At 36.6% G+C, this 23,107-nt stretch overlaps 1 protein-coding gene and 1 long non-coding RNA gene across 3 annotated transcripts in view; one reads left to right on the top strand and one right to left on the bottom strand.

Annotated features, from left to right (window-relative positions):
- LOC127957417 (ubiquitin carboxyl-terminal hydrolase 2) overlaps positions 1 to 15,576 on the top strand; it is a 31,922-nt gene extending 16,346 nt beyond the window's left edge. The window contains exons 1-12 of one of the 2 annotated variants that reach the window (XM_052555953.1): positions 6,307 to 6,813; positions 10,782 to 10,832; positions 11,006 to 11,129; positions 11,253 to 11,364; positions 11,457 to 11,567; positions 12,090 to 12,154; positions 12,240 to 12,343; positions 12,440 to 12,517; positions 12,706 to 12,784; positions 12,928 to 13,035; positions 13,147 to 13,267; positions 14,033 to 15,576. In XM_052555953.1, coding sequence (XP_052411913.1) covers positions 6,655 to 6,813; positions 10,782 to 10,832; positions 11,006 to 11,129; positions 11,253 to 11,364; positions 11,457 to 11,567; positions 12,090 to 12,154; positions 12,240 to 12,343; positions 12,440 to 12,517; positions 12,706 to 12,784; positions 12,928 to 13,035; positions 13,147 to 13,267; positions 14,033 to 14,117 — 1,197 coding nt within the window. In that variant the 5' untranslated portion in view covers positions 6,307 to 6,654 and the 3' untranslated portion in view covers positions 14,118 to 15,576. Of the gene's footprint in view, positions 1 to 6,306; positions 6,814 to 10,781; positions 10,833 to 11,005; positions 11,130 to 11,252; positions 11,365 to 11,456; positions 11,568 to 12,089; positions 12,155 to 12,239; positions 12,344 to 12,439; positions 12,518 to 12,705; positions 12,785 to 12,927; positions 13,036 to 13,146; positions 13,268 to 14,032 lie in introns of those variants that run through there. The other variant, XM_052555952.1, reaches the window with a different exon arrangement.
- A 1,924-nt stretch (positions 15,577 to 17,500) lies between these two features.
- LOC127957426 (uncharacterized) lies at positions 17,501 to 20,539 on the bottom strand. The gene is made up of 4 exons (XR_008153794.1): positions 20,491 to 20,539; positions 20,143 to 20,232; positions 19,693 to 19,944; positions 17,501 to 18,740 (listed from the first exon to the last, which is right to left on the bottom strand). It is a non-coding gene; the product is annotated as an uncharacterized LOC127957426 (long non-coding RNA).
- Between the last annotated feature and the right edge of the window lie 2,568 nt (positions 20,540 to 23,107).

Raw genomic sequence — 23,107 nt, 5'->3', positions numbered from 1 at the left:
ATGTTGTGATTGGCAACTGATGAGCACACACATGTGCATATTTTGCATACTCTTCATTTCAAAATCCATGACACACAAAGTGCTCAGGGAACACAGCTCTGTAAGTATGGCTTGTTGTACAGAAGTCATAGCAATGTTGCTCACCCTAAATGACACTATGAGGTGTTTTTGGTTTGTTTGTTTTATATATATATATATATATATATATATATATATATATATATATATATATATATATATAAAGCAAAAAGTTCAGTGCACTGTTTAACTATGCACAGTATAATAGATAGAAGGAAGTCATTAAAACATAAGAAGCTGATTCGAAAGAATAAGGAAGTCATTAAAGTACAGTTTTGTAGGTCATGACGTCCAACAGCAAACTGTGGTGCTGAAGATTGCAATTGCGAATTAGATTGTAAATGTTCTCAAGAGAATGTAGGTTGTGTATGCAGGTGCAAAAACCACAGCTGCAATGCCTGGGACTTGTGGATGGTAACCAGGGCATTGTATGGGTAGGAGAATTGGTTAACTAGCTTAGTTAAAACAAAATGTCGGTCATACTTTATTTTAATGTCTGATTCTAACCATTTACAAACATTACCTACGCCTTTTACCTCAATAAACTCCTAATTTGCTGCTTATTAATTAGCTAGTTGATGAGTTTAGGTATTAGGGATGTAGAATATGGTCGTGCAGAATATGTGCTTTATAAGCATTAATAAACAGCCAATATGTAAATAATAGGCATGCTAATAGGCAACTAGTTAATAATGTGAATTGGTTCCTATACCAAAGTGTTACCAAAAAGTGGACCCCTAAATCTCTATTAAAATTAGTCTTGTCAATAATTGTCTTCAGTCACAAAGTCAATCTTCAATTATCAAGTCAATCTTGTAATGTGCCACTCATCTATTACTTTATTTAGAATAAACAAGTACGTTTTTTTTCATACAGTGGCTTGAATATATATATATATATATATATATATATATAATTGTCCAGGTGATACAATTATGCTGACTTTAGATGTCATAATGAAAAGCTTTTTTTTTACATAGCAAAAGAAAACTACTTCTAAAAATACTAATACTGACATAAACTGTTTTAGTCATGTGGAATGACCAAAATGTAGAAACATAATGGAAAAGCAAAATAAATCAGGAAACGAAATCAGAGATAGGACCCCTGCAAACCGCATGATTCTATATAGTAGGTGAACTGTTGGGTATGAAAACAGAGTAGTATTCAAATTCACAGTATCCATAAAACTATTTCCACTGAGATTCTGAAATGAGCATCATGAGGCCACACGAGAGGACATGTAAATGAAAGTGAAGTGATGCAACTGACACTTGCAGGTCACATGACAATAACAACATACAGTAGTACATCCAGATTACATGCATTCATACTATACAGAACATACTAGTTTAACCATAAGTAAGTACTTATTAGAGTAAACTGTATCTTGTTTTTTTTTCTCTGTTAAAAATATATATAAAAATGTATATATTATGATATATAATATATAAAAATAATTATTAAAATGTGTACATATTTAACATGGTTAAGAGCGTTTCAAAACCATAATGAAATTAAGAACTTGTCACATTTTTTGTCTCATTAAGGCGTGTGTGTTTGGTGTAAGTGTAGTTATATTTAAGGCTGTTACGCGATGATTTCGCTGCTTTGCCTGTTGTGTGTGGTGGAGTGCACTGTTTGAATAATTTAGAGGTCACTGTGCTGTTTTTTAGTGTTGTGGTGTGTCTCTGTGTGTTGTGGGTGTGTATTGGAAGTGTTTAGAGGTCAGTGTGATGTTTTGGTCTATTTTTGACTGGCGGGTTCAGAATGAGTCACTGCAGTGGTTCTGGTGACATCACTCCGTCTGCATCGAGGACTGCTGCTTATTATAGACTCAAACACATGCAGCTCTTCTATTTTTTTCTTCTTCTGTCATCCACCTGTGTGCATTGAAGATTTTTTTTTACAGTGGCAGAACTGAGAGGATATGCTTCTCTCTCTTGGTATCTTTCCACTAACACTAGCAGTCTTCTGCGCTGACTTGACACTTTATCTACTAACTTGCTTAAAGTCTCTTCAGGACCTCTGACAGTTAATAATTAAATTAGAGACTATTTACCGAGAATACACTGCTGTTAAATAAGGGCTCACTCCCAAATATTCTCACTCATTTTGGGCTTAAATCCTCCAGCATGCCAGGCTCCACTGTTTGGTTCCTTGAGAACAGTGACCCCTGTGCCAGTCTGGCTGTGGAGGCCTGTTGTGCAACAGCCCTGCATGCTGATTAGCTCAGTTGTGTAAACACCACTCATTCATGGCTTGTGTACTGCTTTTGTAGGGTACAAAAATTCACTCCAGATAGGCATTTTTTTATATAGCATATAGCAATTTATAATGTTTATAATGTGTGTATAACCGTGTAACTGTACATCATCGCCAAATGAAGTGAGACAAATGATATTAGACCGTGGATGATTGGAAGAAAGTGGTCTCGTCTGACGGATGAAGATTCCAAGTGCATTATGTCGATAACTGAGCTCGGATACACCAATTGCCAGCAGAGTCTATGGCACCTGGATGCACTGTGGGGTGGACACAGGCCACTTATGCTGTGAGCGATATTTTCTCGGGACACTTTAGGCCCCATTATACAAATAGAACTATATATATATATATATATATATATATATATATATATATATATATATATATATATATATATATATATATATATATATATATACAACAATACTGTTTGTAAACTTAATGATTCTAAAAAATACATTTTTATCAAATTATATTTTTAAAGGGGTCATGTGATGCGATTTCAAGTTTTCATGCCTCTTTGGAGTGTTACAAGATGTTTGTGAATAGATAAGATCCCTAAAGTTGCAAAGACTAAAGTCGCAAACCCAATCAGATATTCTATTTAAAAGTTAAGACTCGTCCACGTCCTCCTAAAACGCCTCGTTTAAACAAGCCCCAACATGTCTATGTCATGATGTGGGGAGATTTGCATAATACCACACAAATGTTTATGCAAACAAAGAAGGTGTAACTTTTATTTTTGCTCTTGTATTGTTGCCGCCGCCATGTCGTGGAGATGCTGTGTGTTTTGTTGTGAAAGTAATAAATACTTTGTTTGGCCTTCCAAATAGGACACAACTAGAAATCAGTGGTTAAGTTGTATTTACAAGAGTGTTCCAGAAAAATTCTAAACAAATATTTGTGAGTGTGCATTGCATTTTACGGAGGGCTGTTTGTGGAACCTGGGAGAAAAGACTACAATGCCGGCTGTTGAGACTCCCAGCCTGTAAGGACATTTTCATATGTAAAAATTTGCCACTAATGATTCAAACGCGAGTTTTGAGCAGTGTAGAGCAGCGCTTGTTTTTTTGTCGTTTCTCCGATTACAAATGCAGACATGGTTTTATGTTAACGCAGCGTGATGTAACGCAATGCTTAAAAAGACAGTATAAGTCATTATAATCAGTAATTATGTCCCCACTAGATGGAACAAATGCCTTGTTTGGAATTAATTTTATTGTTTTTGTCTCTGGCACTTGTATACTGTTGTTGTTCTCTTGTTGACCTGACTGCTTCTATTGTTCTCATTTGTAAGTCGCTTTGGATAAAAGCGTCTGCTAAATGATTAAATTTAAATGATTAAATGTATCGTCGTGCCAGTGTTCTGACTGGGAAACACTGACTGGGGCATCACAGTATGATATGGGGCATAACATTTCCATCACACACTTGAGGTATTCGGGCCAATCACAAAGCACTGGATAGATGGCCAATCAGAGCACACCTTGCTTTTCAGACGAGCATGAGCTTTGTAAAAATCGACATGTTTCAGAAGGCAGGGCAAATAGGAGAAACAATAATGTACAGTATGTGGAAAATAATGTAGTTTTTTCCTTAAACCACTTAAACACATTGCATTACACCAAATACACAAAATAATTTTATTTTTTAGCAACGTCATATGACCTCTTTTTTTGCCTTTGATTTTGTGGTTCAATTGGACATAGAGATGTTTTCATGAGATTGACCCTCAGAATAAATCTGAATCTGTAATAGTCAGAGGGAGTTACTGTATGTGTAGATGACCTCTGTTGTGTTTATGTGTGCCTTCTGAAGGCAGACTCTACTTTTGTGATCATGGTGTCACTCTGGTTTGTTTATACAGAGGCCTGTTATTCAGATCTCTTCCAAAAAGACAGCCCCTCTAATTCGTTTTGAGTGTGTCTCTCTCACATAAGCACATCTGTTAGTTGTGGCAGTGAGAAGGCGATGCTTTGGCATGTCCATCACTGATGATGTGGATTGTGGCGGACATGAATATAAGGCTCAGCACACAGCTTCAAACAGCTCTTATATAAGCTTGATTCAGCGTGTGTTTCATAAGATGAATGCCATTATTTGCACAGAATTGGCCAGCTCTGCCATGCTTAGATAGTGCTTACATAATAGGCTGGTGAAAAGACACAGGAGAGCTTTAGAGACACCACTAGGGCTTTTGCCGTTGTTCCCACACAGATTTCCCTGTAGCTTCTTCTGGGTCACTGGTCTGCTGGGCCTTTTAGTGTGGAGTAATGTAGAGTGAGGTAATAGGGTCACTGGAGGATAGATTTAGTGTAATGTTAGTAACAGTATTGAGTCATGATGCTACACAAACCACATCACATTAAACTTTGAAAATATTTTTTTCCCTACTTGTATACAAGAAAATACTGAAATTCTGAATCTGATAATATAATATAATATAATATAATATAATATAATATAATATAATATAATATAATATAATATAATATAATATAATTCCACAGAAGGAAATAATGCTTAGGCAAACAAAAATGAAATAAGAATAAATGACTTGAAAGGAAGAAAGAATTTGAGATCTTTTTGTGTAAGGAAATGTACATTAAATTCAGATATTCTTGTTGGCTAGGGGCAGTGAATGACTCCTTCTTCAACATCTGACTGTAAGCGTTTTATTCATTTCATCTAAAAGTATAACAGGGAAGCTTTATAAATGTGCAAAGGAATGTCCTACAGTGCAAAGCCCCGTAATTAGTCTTATTTCAGCCTATGAGCTGGTAATACACTGAGGCAAGTATCTGCCAAACTGGTAGAAATAAATATGTAAGAAATTATACAAAAACAGAACATTTCAGAAAAAAAGAGCCACTGTGTAATTATATAAATCAGGATTTTTCTTAGCTGTTTTAAGGGCATCGATAGATCCTTTATACTGCTGTACCCTAATAAAATATTACAGAGAAACCTGTGTCATTGGAGAATACTGTATTAGCAACTTGAGAATAATTTTCTCGGCTAAAATTTCAACTGTTTAAAATCAGAACCAGTGATGCTAGATTTGGCGAATAAATCACTCTTTTGATCTGATCATTCAAACAGGTTTGCAAAAACTAGGATTTTCTTTCACGTTTATTTCACAACATAATTTTAACAGTATATTTTATGAAACATAAAACAAAAACAAAAAATTTATATAATTGTTATTACAGTAAAAGACGTCTCTGTCCAGGTCTGTCCAGCTCTGTCCAGGTTTTATGACAAGCTTTTTTGCATTTTGTATAGCATTGGTGTCGGTAATGAAAGTTTTAGCGGCTCTTTTGTACATGTTGACTTTGTGTAGTTCTCTGTGGTCGTTTTGTAGAAACAAGGACTTCAATGTGACTTTCAGTTTTCACCCTCTATTATTCATCTCTGATGAAGTCTTGCTATGCTTGGTGTATGCAGTCATAATTGTAAAGACTTAAATCTCCAATCAATTAGGCTGCTAAGGTTACAGATGCCTCTAATAAACAGGCTTTTTGGAGGCGTGAGGAGTCACCAATTTTCTAAATGCAGCTAAACACAATTGTATTACTGATGTGAGTAGAATATAAGCAATGAAACGATGAATAGAATTGTGATATTTTTTTCTCCCTCTAGCTAAGTGAAAGTAACCCCTATGGGGCTTTACATTCTTTTGTCCAACTCCTGTGAATAGCTGTGTATGAATACATCTAGATTGTACATCAACCCAGGTGTCAAGTGAAATGTTACATAAATATAAATGCAAGAATGTAACATCGTAGTTACATCATAGTTGACATGCTCTGGTTGTGTGTCCAGTGTTACTGTCACAGATGAATGGGAAGGTCTTGTCCTCTGCTGGGTGACGTAGGAGAGCATGACGTATCTCTCGTGCCGAGGGGGCGTGCGCTCGCGCGAGTAAAACCAAACAGCACACGGACTTTTCCATTATTCCTCTGCTGATATCTGACGCTCAGCGCTCGCGCTGAAAACCGAATGAACCGCTGAAGAGAGCATTTAAACGCGCGTCGCTTTAGTACTGTTCTCTGTCTTTTTATCTATTACATTTATGTATTGTATGCCACAAGCGCGATTCGTCCGCATTATTCGTGAATGTAAAGCTCTCGTGAGCCCAATGACATTGACTGAGCAAAGTGTATGACAAGAATATCACCTGAGGAATACAGCAAGGGACCGTCCGAGAGAGGATCTTTACTGATACGCAGGAATACAGTGGCTTCGGTCCTGTCGAGTCATATTTAGACATTGCGCCGTTTATTCCGCTAGTTTTCTCCAGTCATAATGCCGAGTCTACGACAGTCGTACACGGTCACTGTCCCAGAGGAGCCGCCGGCGTCAGCTTTCCCCTTCATCAAGCAGGATATACGCAGAAAAAATCCAACGATGTCTCGCTCTATGCTGGTGTCCACATTTGTGGGTCTTCTCATTAACCAGGCTAAGGTAAGCCTAACTCACAGCTCATAGGATAATTATTATTTTTATTTATTTTTTGCATACTGCGTTTAAAATAGATGTGAAACTCGTTTCCAGCAGAGGGAATATTTGGAAATATGAACGTTTAAAATAGTGTAACTATAGCAGCTGACACACTCCATATTTACGCCTCATTGCTTTGTAGACATGCACACTTGCTTAACCCCTCAACTGTTTTCTCAATCAATTACTAGACCGTAGTTTGGAAGCAGATCAACAGTAAATCACTGTGATTCAGCTCCAGCTCTGATTTGCTTCTTTTCTGACCCATGAAAATCATAGGCTTCGACACACACGATAAATATTTCTGGGTCTTGTTGAACTTGGAAGTGGCGAGGAAGCTCGATCGTGTCCTTAAAATAATTTTTTTTTGTTATTGTTTATTCTAGGAAATGGTTATATGGGAGATGAATAGTTGTTTCGTAATTCAAAACCTCGATTAGCCTTCTATTATAATTTGATCGAGGTGAGTTAAGAAAGAAAGGCATCCCAAATGTGCAGTGCTGAAAAACATTGTTTAGTCCCACTGATGGAGATGTGCAATTCATTTTTCAGACGTATAGACCTACCCTATACCTGAACAATACGTAACATTTGAAACTGGAATAAATAAAGCGAGAGTATTTTTCTTCTAAAAACAGCTATGCTGGTCGCTTCAGCCCCTTAGATACAGTTTTATACACTAAATGGAATTTCTCCTTTATTGATATATAGTTGTTTTTAAAGGTTTAGGATACCTTTTAGGGAACAAAACTCACGCACTTCAGAAAAAATGTAACCTTTGAAGGGACAATCAGGCGAACCTGTTCCCCGACAGCGTCCAGACGTCCAAACAAGCACATGTACAGATGCTGCTGTCTCTGACCTTGCCAAGTGACCAGGTTTCTAGCGTCAGCTTTTACTTCATCGTGTTTTCAAATTCGTAATGCTGCTTCATTACGAAAGCTTTACGTTTGTCTCATCGGTATTACGGCCTGTAATGTATATACACAAATATATAAACGTACATTTGACTGTTACGTAACGCAGGACATCGTTTAGTTGCGTTGAAAGCCGCTGGCTGTAGATTGAGCGGATGACGCCATCTACCTGCGCAGCTGTTGCGTCGCGCTCAGTAGTGAGTAGGCAGCGCGAGCGCGTTACTCACTGAGAGAAGCCAGGGTGGCTACCATTAAGAAGGGCTAATTACAGTGCAAATTAAAACGATACTGAATCATCTATGATGTAGTTTAGACTACATAATGATAACTAGAGGCATTTCACCACCTCTTTGTGCATTGTCCGCTCGTTGATATTTCTATATTACACCTTTGGGCCATATTTAGCCTAGAAAGGCAAAGTGTTAGGATGACGTCTGATTTTATGATTCAGATTTGTGGCGAAATATACATTCATAGTAAGATGACCCTTGATACTGAACTAGTTTTCATACATTAAACAGATGTTGTAGTGAATGCCAAGGACCCCCACATGTTGATCTCCTTTTTCCATTAGAACGAATAGCTATATTTCAATGAATATAAATAGCATTACTTATTATATACTTACAATTTAGTAAGCTTTTATCCAATATTACAGTACTGCTGGATGTAAAATAGTACTATAAATTTTGTAGTTTTGAAAAGAAATTACTTTAAAAGTGGGTTGGAAGGAAATGTTGAAATAAATGAATTATATGAATAGGAATTATTTTATTTATTTATATATGAATTCAGTGGTTGCAAACATTAATAATGATAAAGGTAAAATATGGAATACCAGAAAAGAAACGGTTAATGGTAGCTATTTACACAACAAGAATAATCCATTACATTAATCCATCAGTGGCTTTAAATGATGGGAAAGCTGCCTCTATTTGCAGTAGTTTACAGCAACAAAGTTCAAGGGGCATAACATCAATTATTGGAGTGGTTGATAACCACATTTCCCAGTGTAACCAGTGTTTGTTATGCAACAATCAGAGCTTCAGTAATATTCAGGGAGAAATGGACTCCTAAGCAGCGCGTTTCTAAAGGAATGAATCTTATCGGTGTATATCTAGGCGATTACGTTCCAAGAATTGGTCCTGTTCTTCACATGCTTGTGTGACCTTGCACAAACTATCTATATCCCGCCCATCGAGATTGTCAATCATTGACAGCGTAATCAACTCTCGAGGCTTATCATCAACACTGATGGTGGAGTTAGTGCTACGCCGACCAGATGTCCCATTTCTAATCAGACAGTTCCTTTCAGGTGTCCCAACTTGTCCAGAATGTGTCCTTTATTTTAGAACAGTGGATGCACTGAAACATAGGACACATTTCAGGTGCTATAAACTGTTTACAAATGTGTCTAATATAATCAACGACAAAAATTATTAGATTGGTGAGTAGATACATAAATGCATGTCAAGGTATAAAAGAGCCAAGTCTTAGGAGTCTTTTTGAATTAAATTTTTGTGTCTCATGTGACCAGCCTTTTGGCAGCAGAGCACATAGGCTTCCAGAAACTAAGGTCAGGACACAGTGTTCTTACAGTACTCACTTGCTTTCAACTCGCGCCAGCCAATAAGCTCACGGCTCTCTGAAAATCTTTGAAGAGACAGCCAGTGTGAGATCCTGCTGTCCTCTGGTTATCCAATCGCTTTTGAGGCAGAACTCCCTGCGCTTGCCGTACCCATTGCTGCTGCTGGGTGCTGGCTGTTGTCATACCAGTCTGTTTGGTTTAAGTGCTGGGTGTGAAAGCCAGAGACCGGCTCAGCAGCCGAGGAAGGCCTTGGACCATCTGTTCCCCTTCTCTCATCTTCTTTGGGGAAGAAAAATCTCATCAGATGTTTGGATGAATAAATGAATAACAGAAAAACTCCCGGGATAACTCGCAGCAGAACATGTTTGAACCTGATGCGTCTACTCTCAGAGGTGCTAATCGAAGGTGTTTGATTAGTGCACTTCATTACTTTTAATTGAAGTGTATTCTGGTTGGTTCTGTATAAACACACACTGACATTAATGGTATACCATGGTACTTTGATTTATAACATGGTACTGAATGCTTGACAGATGTATGGCACTCCAACCAACAACTTGTCTTCAGTTTCCCAAACGCTTTCTCAAACACTCAGACAGGAAAATCACCTGTTCGAGGGGAAGTTTGAAACTTGGTTGAGTTCTCTCGAGCATCGCAGACACCATTGTAAAGCCACATAGTTAACGCTGCAATCAGTGAATGACGCACAGGAAAATGAGCGCTGCTATGCCAGGCCTCGATATCACTGATTCTGAGTGTGTCAGTTTCATTCGTGAGATTCATACTGAGGAGCCTCTGACGCATTGTCCATGTTCTCTGGAGCCATCCGTGTTATGTCATGGTCAACAGGCTGAGCACTTATGTCGAGAATATCAAACTGAAATCAGAATCATCAATCCAAGCTGTCGGAATTTGTTGAAATGCAAGATATGAATATATCACTTACTGTAATAACTGACCTATCACTGATGGTTCATCCCTGATTGAATAAATTGCTTCGTTGTTTTTGTTGTGGTGTAGCAGATGGGTATAATTTGTTTGCGTCAAGTCTTCGACAGCAGGGGTCTCGGTCTAAATCTGCTAACATGCCACTTAATAGCCGAGAGAGAACGTTTTGGTCAGCTCACACACATTGCTCTCTAAACATAATACGTAATACAATACAGACATGTACAGTATGCTTTTATGTAATTCTCTATAATTATAAAAAATATTTGTGCAATGCGTGCAATTAAAATCCCTTTCTAGAAACTCCCTTCTTAAACATGCACTTTCACTTCACTGTGACTATCAGTGACAAACAAATGATGTGGCCCAAGTGTGTCATGTGCTTTAGTCATACTTGAATGTATTAAAACATTTCTGTGTATGACTCTAAATTGTCATTGGATTCAAAGGTCACTCTGTTTCTTCGCTTTCTTTTACAGAACTCAAAGAATGCTCAGGGTCTGGTGGGCCTCAGGAATCTGGGAAATACTGTAAGTATTTCTAAACAAATCATCTATAGTTTGATTTATAGTTCATACAAACATGGGTCGCTCACCCTGATGTCGATGCAAACGTCTTTCAGAAAGACTCTTTCAAAAGGACTGCAGACTATGTATGCTGAGTAATCATCTCATTCTTGCTTTTTTCAAATGTTTCTCTGCAGTGTTTCATGAACTCCATTCTGCAGTGTCTGAGCAACACTCATGACCTGAGGGACTACTGTCTGCGTAACACGCACCGCACGGACCTCAACCACAACTGCAGGGCCAAAGCTGCGCTGATGGAGGGTAAGAGACACGTTTACCAGTTCATATAGTAGCGCATTCCTTTTATCATACATACCAGACAGCCTTTGGGTCCTGTGTCTTAGTCATATGCCTCCAAATGTATGTGTTGCTTCTTTATTTCAGAGTTTGCCAAGCTCACTCAGACTATTTGGACATCAGCTAGCAGTGAGGCCATCAGCCCTTCTGACTTCAAAATGCAGATTCAGAAATATGCCCCTCGATTTGTTGGTTACAAGTAAGTTACAGCTACAGTAAAAGCTTGTACTTGTATTCTTTAATATGTAGTTTTGAACCAGGCGATACTGACTCCTCTGTTGGGTCCTGTAGTCAGCAGGATGCTCAGGAGTTCTTGCGGTTTCTGCTGGATGGGCTTCATAATGAAGTAAACAGAGTAACAGTGAAACCCAGATCCCTCATGGAGGACTTTGATCACCTCTCGTAAGTAAACGCACCGGTTTGTTCAAAGGTTGAGTCTGTAGTATTTTTAAAAATAAATTATTACTGTCATTCAGCAAGGAAGCATTAAACTGATCAAAAGTGACAGTAAAGACATTTATAATGTTATGCAAGATTTCGATTTCAAAGAAATACTGTTCTTTTGAACTTTGAAAGAATCCTAAAAAAAAGTATCATGGTTTCACAAAAATATTAAGCAAAACAATTGTCTTCAAACCTTATAATAATAAATCAACACATTAGAATGATTTATTTGACCTCACAGGAATAATTGATATATTAAAACGTATTAAAAAAGAAAAGCCCTATTTTAATATGTAGCAGTATTTGACAGTATCACTGTTTTGACTGATCAAGTCAAAAATACAAGTGAGCATAAGAAATATGATGTGCCGATTGATGTAACAGATGAATCACCTGTAGTGTGTGGTTCAACTGTTGCAATCTGCCAGAAATAGGAAGCAGTCTGTCTGGGGTCTTAAACGAAGTGTGTTTTATCTACAGGGACGACGAGAAAGGCAAGAGAATGTGGAACAAGTACCTGGAGAGTGAGGATAGTAAAGTAGTCGGTGAGTTGACCTGCTATATTAACACCAGCTACAGGCTTCCCTGCTCCCAATATCAAGTGCAAATGTTTTTTGGTTCTTTTCACAGATCTGTTTGTTGGTCAGCTGAAAAGCTCTCTGACGTGTAACGAGTGTGGCTTCTGCTCAACAGTGTTTGATCCATTCTGGGATCTGTCCCTGCCTATCGCCAAGGTTAGTATGAAGACTGATTGATTCAAATGCACACTTGACACATGACAGCGTGTTTGTGTTATTGTGCATGCTTCATGTTGTTGTTGTTTTCCTCAGACTTCAGGAGAAGTGAGTTTAATGGATTGCCTTCGACTTTTCACCAAGGAAGATGTATTAGATGGGAATGAGAGACCAGTAAGTATAATCAGCATCTATCTATCTATCTATCTATCTATCTATCTATCTATCTATCTATCTATCTATCTATCTATCTATCTATCTATCTATCTATCTATCTATCTATCTATCTATCTATCTATCTATCTATCTATCTATCTATCTATTTTTGTTTAAACATATACTAACAGCCTTTTTTCCTGCAGACATGCCACAGATGTAAAACAAGACGAAAATGTACGAAAAAATTCACCATTCAGAAATTTCCCAAAATCTTGGTGCTTCGTATCCTTTTTGAACAAATCTTGCTTTAAAAGAATTGCGTTTTAATTCAGGTCTTATTTACCAATGTGTATTGATTGATTAAATATGTAACACTGGTAAGATGCGGTGTGAATTGTTTGTCCTTGACTCTCGAACTATCTCAGACCTGAAGCGTTTCTCTGAGTGTCGAGTCAGAACCAGCAAACTCTCCACCTTTGTAAACTTCCCCCTCAAAGAGCTGGACCTCAGGGAATTTGGCTCTGATAACAGCGGTAGGTTCTGCAGTGTCATTCATTTCATCTGTATTCTGTGCAGTAGTCTGAGCAATGCGGTTTTTACTGTAGCTCCATGATAATTGTGTTTAATTGCTGTTGTTTTCACAGTAAATGCAGTGTATAATCTGTATGCTGTGTCCAATCACACTGGTACGTCTTTGGGTGGTCATTACACAGCATATTGCCGCAATCCCTGCATAGGAGAATGGTACACGTACAACGACTCCAGGTAAATAAACATAACAATATAGTATCAAAAAAGTTTGTGGAGTAATATTATAAGTGTTTGCATTACTTTTTAAATCTTAGTTTACAGTATTATAGGCTATAATGTAGTTAGTACTGTATGTACCGTGGCTCCAAAAATCTGTTAGAAAATGTTTGGGTTCATATTTCTTTTTTATTCTGTATAAATTTATGCCAAAAATCATTAGGATATTAAGTCAAGATCATGTTCCATGAATATATTTTGTACATATCCTGCTGCAACTATATCAAAACTTCATTTTTGATTAATAATATGCATTGCTAAGAACTTCATTTAGACAACTTTAAAGACGATTTTCTCAGTATTTAGAGTTTTTTTGCACCCTCATATTTTTGATGGTTGTAACTCAGCCAAATATTACCCATTCCCAACAAACCATACATCAACGAATAGCTTATTCATTCAGCTTTAAGATGATGGATGAATCTTAAAATAACTTTATTTATTTGAAATATTTACATTTATAAAAAAGTATATAAATTGAAATAGTTAAGGTTCTTTACTGTCACTAATTAATTTCTTTCATCCTCGCTGAATAAGATGTATTGATAGAGTTCATTTCTTTAACAAAAACATCTTACTGAACAGTAGTGCACCTTTCCAGTGTTGTAGGATGCATTGTTCAGAAGGCTGTGCTAATTTTCCTTACGTGTCAAATGTTTGTGTTTGTAGATGCTGACGCTGAGCCATTGTTTAGCTTACGTCTCATTTCTGTCTGTATTTCAGGGTGAGCCCCATGTCATCCAGCCAGGTGCGCAGCAGCGATGCATATGTGCTGTTCTACGAATCTGCCACCTCTTCACGCATGTGATTACACCTGAAACGGACAAGCCTTGGATAAAATAAACCCCTTTGCTGCTGTTGAACTAAATCATGGTCAGGGTCTACATGCTCGCAGGACCCTTGGGACATTATCCCAGGCCTTTTAACCAAGGCCAAACACATACTGGAACTGAATTATGGCTGTGGCCTATGAAGTGGAATGAAGCCTGGGATGAAAGTTTAACCCAAGCCCAGATTGAGCTTCACAGTAAGGGCTCCGCCATCCATCACTCCCCCTTTGAAAGAAGCTGCTGCAGCGGGGATAGATTTAACAATCTGAAATGGACAAAGACAGAGGAACATGAACTACTACCTCTCTTGAATGAGCAGGACTTTGTGTGTGTGTGTATTTGTGTGTGTACGAGTCAGTCTCCAGACTGATACTGTAGGACTCTATGCACTGTGTAACTGGAGCCGTTCAGCTCTGCAGACAGTCACCACGACTCAAACAATCCCCATTCCTTATTTAATTTATTAACATGAGTTCAATGTTTTACTTAATTTCAAGCTAATTGCTACCAGTTTAAAAAAGAGGTCATCTTGCTGAGGGACCGTGTAGGTCAAGTGTGTAAATGATGCTTGGATTGCTCAATGGATTGTTTACTATTTCGAACAGACATGTTCCGTCAAGATAAGTCTCCGCTTTGCTTGATTTGCTGATTTTCAACAGAATATGCACATGGGAAGGGCTTAGTTTAGTGCTAATGCATGACTGTGCCCCTTCCAAAAACCCTCACCATTACAGAAATGATTGTAGGACTGCCCCCTGGTGGCTGGAACAAAAAGAACTGGACCTTTTTCACAGACCAGAATGATTTGATTCCACCTTATTTTTATTTTTTTTACATCATGAATCTAGCAGAGGATGATTCTAATATAATGGCAGAGTGAGTGAAAACAAACATATTTCTCTTGTCTTCTCTTTTGAAAAGTCATAAAAGTGCTACCATGGATTGTTCATTTGCAGTTGGAGCAAATTGGAAAATAAAAATATATACTTGTTGCATTTTGTATTCACAGCATACCAAACTATGGATTCTGAAATGTGAAAAGGGTCCATCTCCAGGAGAATATAAAGTATTCCCTCTTTAGGTGTTAGTGGAACTAATATTTTCCTCCAGGGGCAATATATTTGAAAGAGGCCTTATGTTTTTCTCATTCTGTCAGGGACTACAATATTCAGTTTAATTTGGGCATGAGTCTTTATCAAATAAGAAGCCACCAGGAGGGTTATGTGTGTGTGTGTGTACCTTTATGTATTATTTCTCTATTTATGATGTTAATGTAGCTTATCGTTGTGCTTGAAACAGGCAATGTTTTTTCTACAGAGAGATTTTAAGTGAGTGTAATTATTATTTTGTTTAAAATGTGACTGTAGTGTACCGCATATCAAGAGCTCTTGGCTTTTAAAAAGAAGTGAATAGGAATAAAAGCAAATGTCTACAGAAGTAATTGTGAATTGTCTGCATTACTACATTAGTGTATGTATGTATGTAGTGATTATGAACTCTCTCTCTCTCTCTCTCTCTCTCTCTCTCTCTCTCTCTCTCTATATATATATATATATATATATATATATATATATATATATATATACACACACACACACACACCTGTCCTGTACACATATTTCTTTCATGTAGATGCTGTTCTTTCTATTTAAGAATTCTCACTCAGATTCAACAAAAATATTAAAAAGCACAACTGTTTTTAAAATGTATAAAAACATTAAAGTAATGTTTTTTAGCACCAAATCAGCATATTAGAATGATTTCTGAAGGATCATGTGACACTGAAGACTGCAGTAATGACTGTAGAATGAGCTGAATAAAAAATCAGCTGTAACATCACAGTAATAAATTAGAATGTTTTATTTATTATTATGACTTATTTATTATTATTATGTTAAATGGCTAAATAAATTTGAAAGCTCATTTCCATGCTCTGTACCAGTGTACGGTCACTAGAGGGTGACATTAGTCCGCTCTTCACTCACTCACAGACACTAATGATCCTCACAGTGACCTCGAAGTGGAGAAACTCACATCTTACTTGTGGCACTGAGCTTATTAGTGCCACAGGTCATTGGTGTGTGTATGTGTGTGTGTGTGTGTTTGTGTGTGAGAGAGAGAGAGAGAGAGTGAGAGAGTCTTGAAGCAGTCAGAGAAGCTCTCAGTAGAAGCAATTAATAGGCTGGATCAGGGGCGTCAAACTCAACTCCTGGAGGGCAGAAGCCCTGCAGAATTTTGTTCCAACCCTGTTTCAACACCCATACCATGTAGTTTTCAAAATAAGCCTGAAGGACTTGATTAGTTGGATCAGGTGTGTTTATTTTGGGTAAATTATTCACTTTGCAGGAATTGAGTTTGACACCCCTGGGCTAGATCTATATTGGAATATACCTATACATAAAGGAGGACCTCAAACTGTTTTTCAGTAACAAATTAAAATGTACTGCCCTTAGTATCTTTGTGTATGTGTGTGCATGCTCTTAGTGCCTTTGCAGATTAAAGGTTATAACAGAAGATCTGTTTGAGAAGAACACAATTTGTGAGAAGGAGAAGAAAATGATCTCACTTAATTTGCTGACTGTGCCACGAGTAACTCAAGCCTCCTTTCAGCGGTATAGTAACAAACTGCTCTTACCCAACTGCCCTTTCCTTAACCCTCTGATCTTGATACGTCAGTCCAGACTAAAGTTTACACATCAATCAGAGAGGTCTTTACTAGAGGAAATATCACACCGAGCGTTGCTGAATAATTATGCCCTTAGAATATACAGTGGCTACACAGGTCTATGAATGTTATTGTATTTAATATTTCAAACCAATTGGTATTAATTTTATTCTACTACAAGCACATTTTCTAGTAAAACATTACAAAGAAATGATAAAATAATAGCCTACATATACTAATTTCTTAGTATTTGGACACATTCTGGTTGCCAAATGTTGGTGAATCAGGTTCATAGCCTTCTTAATGTGATGACTCTGACACCTGCATGAACCTGAGGAGAACTTCATACATGTGCTGCGTCCCAGTTTACACTGTAAACTGACCTGTCAATCATCTTGTCACAGTAAACACCCTCCAAATTTCATTTCAATTAACTTCCCACCCTATTGGAGAGAAATGAAGTAGCACATTGATCTGCGAGCTATGGGTCTTCATACAGAGAACTCAGCTCATATCTTCTGGATAATGATGCATTTAAAAATGAACGAACAAATGGAAGTTTATAAAAGTTCACATTCCTGTTGCAGATTAAATACAACACAGAAAACATTAAATAAATATTTTTCACCAGGTTAAATGTTGAATATTAGTAACTCAACCCTGTTTATCTAAACCTACTGTCGCGCATCCACCATGTTTGTAGTTTTTAAATGATTTTTATTCATGTTTCTTTTACTGTCTATGGTTGTTCTCAACTGAATCATTCGTCAAAGCGCAAGGGATTGTGGGCAAGATTAGCCATTAGAGTGTGCACGGATCCACACTTAAACAATCGACCTCAAATGGTAGACCATCCGGGGACTTTTGGCACACTCTTTTCAACACACTATGGGAAACACTTATTCTAATCGCACATATGCCTTCTAATTAGGATGGATAGTATGAACATTGGGACGGAGGGATGTGTTCCTGGAGCGGGCTTTCTTTCTTTTGTAGTTTTTAATCCCCCCCCTCCAATTTTCCCCCACATTGATACACTTGTTTACCGTTGTCTGTATCTTCCTGTTCATTCAGAGATGCACTGCATGTGGGATTAAACTGGATAGTGTTTATAAAGCAGTTGCAGAGAGGGATAAATATTTGATGTGCTGCTCTGTTTGGATGGCGAGAGAGATAGAGGGCTCTTTCACCTGCTGTGTGACTGTATCTTTCTGCCTTCTGTGTGCTGTTTCTATCAGATCGTTCAAAGATTAACTCACAAATTCTGTGGTTACATACACAAACATACATATAACAACCACTGCTTTGTGGTTTCCCAGAATACAGTATTGCTTATGTTTACATAGAGAAAATACAGGCATATCATAAACGACACCACAGGATGTTCGTGCCAACTCATCGCTGCTCATGGCCATGTCATAAAATCATAACTTTGCAAAAATAGAGACAGTAGATTATTATTAATGAGAGATACAGTAGTTCAACATGAAGACCAGGTGTTGTTTGTTTGTTTTTGGAAATGGCACAAATCTAAAATAAAATCACAACGCAAAAAATCACAATCACAAAAAAAAATGTTCAAAAGAAGTATTCTGACCCTTTGCGAATGTTAAAAACATTAGTGGATCTTGTTCATAATTAATATGATGATCTACACCTGTGAACTAGCGGAGAAATGACTTCACTCAGGTCAAAAATGGCTCAGAAAAGAGAGTTACCTCTGAGAAAAAACTCCCATTGTCCATCAACATGTTCATGTCAGAGCTATTATAATGATTTTGTACCATTTTGTCAGTTGACACAAGGCTACATAAAAAAAGCAAATGTTACAAAAAAAAATCATGATTATGGTACGATGAAATACAGTTGGTTCAGCTAGAGTCACATTAGCCACCCAGTTTGCCATTGTACTTCAGTCCAGCAAATATCCCTCCACCTAGACAGAGCAAGAAATATGATTACGTTAACAGTTCATATTTTTATCATTTAAATGTTGACAATGCAATAAGTAGCTTGATTACAGGTATTTTATTAGTTTGTAGTTATTAATAGATCTGGCATATCAGCTTGCCATCTGCTATATATTTGCTATTACATAATATTGGCGTTACATAATATAAAGTACAAAATGATATGTCAGTTTGTGTACATTAGCCCTGAAATATTAGGTGTTTTCCCCCTCCCCTATGGTAACCATGAGGCGAAACAAACCAAACAGAAGGTAAAGTTAATGGTTCCTCACATGACTTTGTTTGGTAGTTCAGTAATACCGTTTTACTGAAACATTTCCAAACAACTGTTCTGTTTATAATGTTTAGAATTAAGAAATATGACTTTATTCTGGTTTAAAAACGTAAAAAAAATCAAATAATAATTTTACCTAAATTGCTGCTGTTAATGTTAATCAATAAATAAACTGGAGATAAGAAATTCAAAATATGGAATTTTATTAACTCAGACTGTTTTCAAAGCCATATGTATGAGTTTTATTATATTCATTATAACAAATCTTGAAGTTCAGCGCTACACATACTGTATGTAATATATTCTTGCATATTTACAAATTGCCTTAGTCTCAAATCTTAGTCAAAATTTGAATAAAGTAATGAACTACTGGGATTTCTGAAGGTATTCATTGGATTTTAGATAAGCACACATCATACATGCATACAGAGCTTGAATATTAACTCTCTCAATATAGGTATAATTCACATGCAGTATGAGCTTAAACCAAGAATCATGTTCTTTAATGGATTTTAAAAGAACAGGCTCTCGTTTTAAGTCCCAAATCTATTGTTGCATTTAGGAGAATGGATTTAAAATCTTACACAGTCATAGTGCATAAATAAATGAGAAAGTGTAAATGCAAACGTTCATTAACCACGTACCCAGAGCTGCCACCCCAGCGATGGATCCTACAGCTATACCTGCGATCTGGCCTGATGTTAAACCTTGCGGTTCTTCAGAAGGTTCACCGACAGAGCTGCTGGGCTGATGCGGTGAAGTGACCAGATCCATGGATGTGGCTGAAGAAGACAGGCTTGTGTGTGTAAAGTCAGACTCAGTGCTCACAGACCTTTCTGCTGTTGTTTCAGTCGACTGCACATCACTAGTAGTACTATTGTTTGTACTGAAGACCACTAAAAAAACAAAAACAAAACATTGATTGCTTCCATTCTCCTCCTTTTTAAGTCACTTTGGATAAAAGCATCTGCTAAATGACACTGTAAATGTATATAATAGTACACACTATCAGCTGACTGTGTAACTCAGTTTAGTGTCTCAATAAATAACACAATTACAATTCACAAAATCTATACAAAAATGACAAGCCATACCTAAATGCAGCAGGATCAGAAAGATAAGGGTGTTTCTATACATGGCTCAGATATTAATCACCAAACATCAACTGGACTGGAATGATCAATCTTCAAAAAAATTAAAAATTAAAAAAATAAAATAGAAATAATAAAAAAAACATTTTTAGAAAAACGGTGTTATTGAAACTGAATAAGGTTTTGAACAGTGGAGGAAGACAAGTGTAAAAACATAATGCATCAATAAAATTCTTATAATGCTAAGTTTTTGTTACTGTATATGGAAAATTAATTTACAAAACAAAATGAAAGTATTAATTTCATGTCTTATATCAAGTCAATTGCAGATATACTGTAAACAGTACTGACCTGTTCAGAATGGCTGGATATCTTTGGCACTTTCACTCTCCACTTTTATACCATCTTTCATGTCGGATATCCTATATATTACAAACAGGATCACTATAACAACCCACCAGATGTGTATACTGAAATTACACTGACGCACCACTTTATGAGGTGATAAAAAACCTCCATCTCCACGGATTTATTGCTCGCAATTTACCTATGTGGATATAATAGCTCATTATCACCGGTCTGAATATGTCACCTTTCATGTCACGGTATTTTCTGTAATGTCTTAATAATTAGATGCTCTCTACATTAATGTTTTTCTGTCCATCTATACGCCCATAAATGACAAAAGATAATATAAATAAAAACGGAGGACATTGGGAAAAAGCAATAGGCTACAGAAATGCAAAAATAAAAGTTTATGTAACATAGAAGTATTTAGCATATAAAATACTGTTTACTAAAATAGTGTTTGTTAAAACTGTGGAGTTGTGTGGAGTTGTATTCTATAGTGTTTTAGATGTATTTTAATCTGTATGACATATTACTATTGACTGAGTACAAGTGATTATGTAATCATGTTAATAAAGAGAAAACTGAACTGAAATGTTCTGTGTAAAGTAAAGTAAGTAAATAAATAAATACTATTGAAAATATGCCAAAAACAGCAGGTAAAATGTTGTCACGTAATTGGGATTTACACAAAATTGACAAAAATGATATAGGCCTCTCTCTCTCTCTCTCTCTCTCTCTACATATATATATATATATATAAAATACATGCTACCAATACAAAAGATTAAAAGAAGCTATTAAAAGTAAACTTAATATTAATAATTTTGTGAACCATAAACATGAACTGATTTGAAAAATGTAATTCTTTTACCTCAAATCCAATTTTTACAAATGTATAATATCTAAGCCTTCAATGAACCCATACATTTGTTGCCTAATGGAATAATGGTATTCACTGTGAATATACATATAAAATATGTATAAAAAGTATACACATATAAAAGTACGTATACATGAAATGACTGCCTTTGAAAAAATATGTCCTTTTTTAAAGTTCATAGACAGTGGCGTTTGTCTCATTCTCATGTTTATTTGATTGATGTATCATTTGTTTGTCTTCATTGTTTTGTATGTATTGTACACTTCAGCTAAAAAGAAGAAGAAGAAGAAGAAGAAGAAGAAGCAAAAATCATTAAAGGAGACATAACTTCAGGTCTTGAGATGTTTCAGCATAGTCCAGTAGAAAAAAATCTGTTATGGGTTATAATTAACTTAAATGGCTACAAATCTGAATACATTTTGTTGAGTTCACATTATTAAGTTATTATTTGACTTGGCTTGCAAGGACTGGTTAGTTAGGTCGTAGTTACTGGATTGGGAAAACTATGGAGCAGTGGCATGGAAAGATACAAGGAGCAGTTGTAATTGGTCCCTGTGAGAGGAAACTATGTCCTGGGGACTGAAGGGTGGAAGGAAGTCACTCTCTCGTCTTTCCTAGATCCGCATGAATGTGCAGCCAAGGAGTGGGGGTTGGTGGGACAGATGGATTAGGATTGTGTAGACTGTTTGGGAACAAAGACTCTCCTGTATTATGTACTCAGCACAGGGTGATCACTTGTAGCCCCCACAATTAATACAGTTAGTGATCCTTAAGCCTTTATACTGGCATTTAGCATCTTTCCATGAAGATATCGACAACAAACACAGCCTACATATTCACAGGTTTTAAAAAGCTCATTTATCCAAGCTTTCGAAAAAACATATATATATATATAAACAAGCTGAAAGACTCATGAGCAAAGACTCTCACTGACATTTTAACCGTGAACGATTTATTTGAACCAGTATGGACTTGGGGTTATTAAGGATGAAGCGCCTAGATGGCGCTGTTGTGCTGCTGCAGTGAGCGAGAGGAGACTCTCCTTTTGGGAAGTTTGACTCGTTTCCGCGTCAATCAAACAGTTCCTTCATAAAAAAAGATTCAGTCTTTAGTCTTTACGTTGTCCTCAGCATATCAGCATGGTAGCTATATTAAATGCTACAAAAACGTTTCAGTAAGGCCATTTTGATGTTTGAGTCATTAACCTTGCAGATTTTAATTTAAACAAAAGTAGCCTACTAACCTGTTATATCTCAGTATTTTAATAAGAAGCGTTTATAGTTGTATTATTTTCTAAAATTACCAGTAGAACCACTCAGGTAACTTAAAGCAGAATTTTGTTGCCTATTATTGATAAATAATTTATCAATGTTTGAAGGCAAAATATTTGCAAAGATTTTGTTTATAACTATTCTAAATCGTGTGAAGTTCACTTAAACAGATCTGCCTATTTGCTGGGAAAATATACTTTAATTTATTGGATGATTGAAGAAACGAACCCAACTTGTTCATTTGTCATGCCCTGCCTTCGAACTGTATATATAAATGGCATGATAAACGTATTTTGTTGATCATTTTCAATTAAAAGAAAACCGTTCAGGGCTGCATTTCCCAAATGCATTGTAAGCTTAAATTGATTGTAGCTCCATTTGTTTCAATGGGTCTACGATGTACTTAAGCTTACGATGCTTTTGGGAAACGCAGCCCAGTCCGGTTCGTGAACGAATCAGTTTTGTA

Source organism: Carassius gibelio, chromosome B5 (assembly GCF_023724105.1).
Source record: "Carassius gibelio isolate Cgi1373 ecotype wild population from Czech Republic chromosome B5, carGib1.2-hapl.c, whole genome shotgun sequence".
NCBI classification, from domain to species: Eukaryota; Metazoa; Chordata; class Actinopteri; order Cypriniformes; family Cyprinidae; genus Carassius; species Carassius gibelio.
This window is presented reverse-complemented; position numbering and strand designations above follow the sequence as displayed.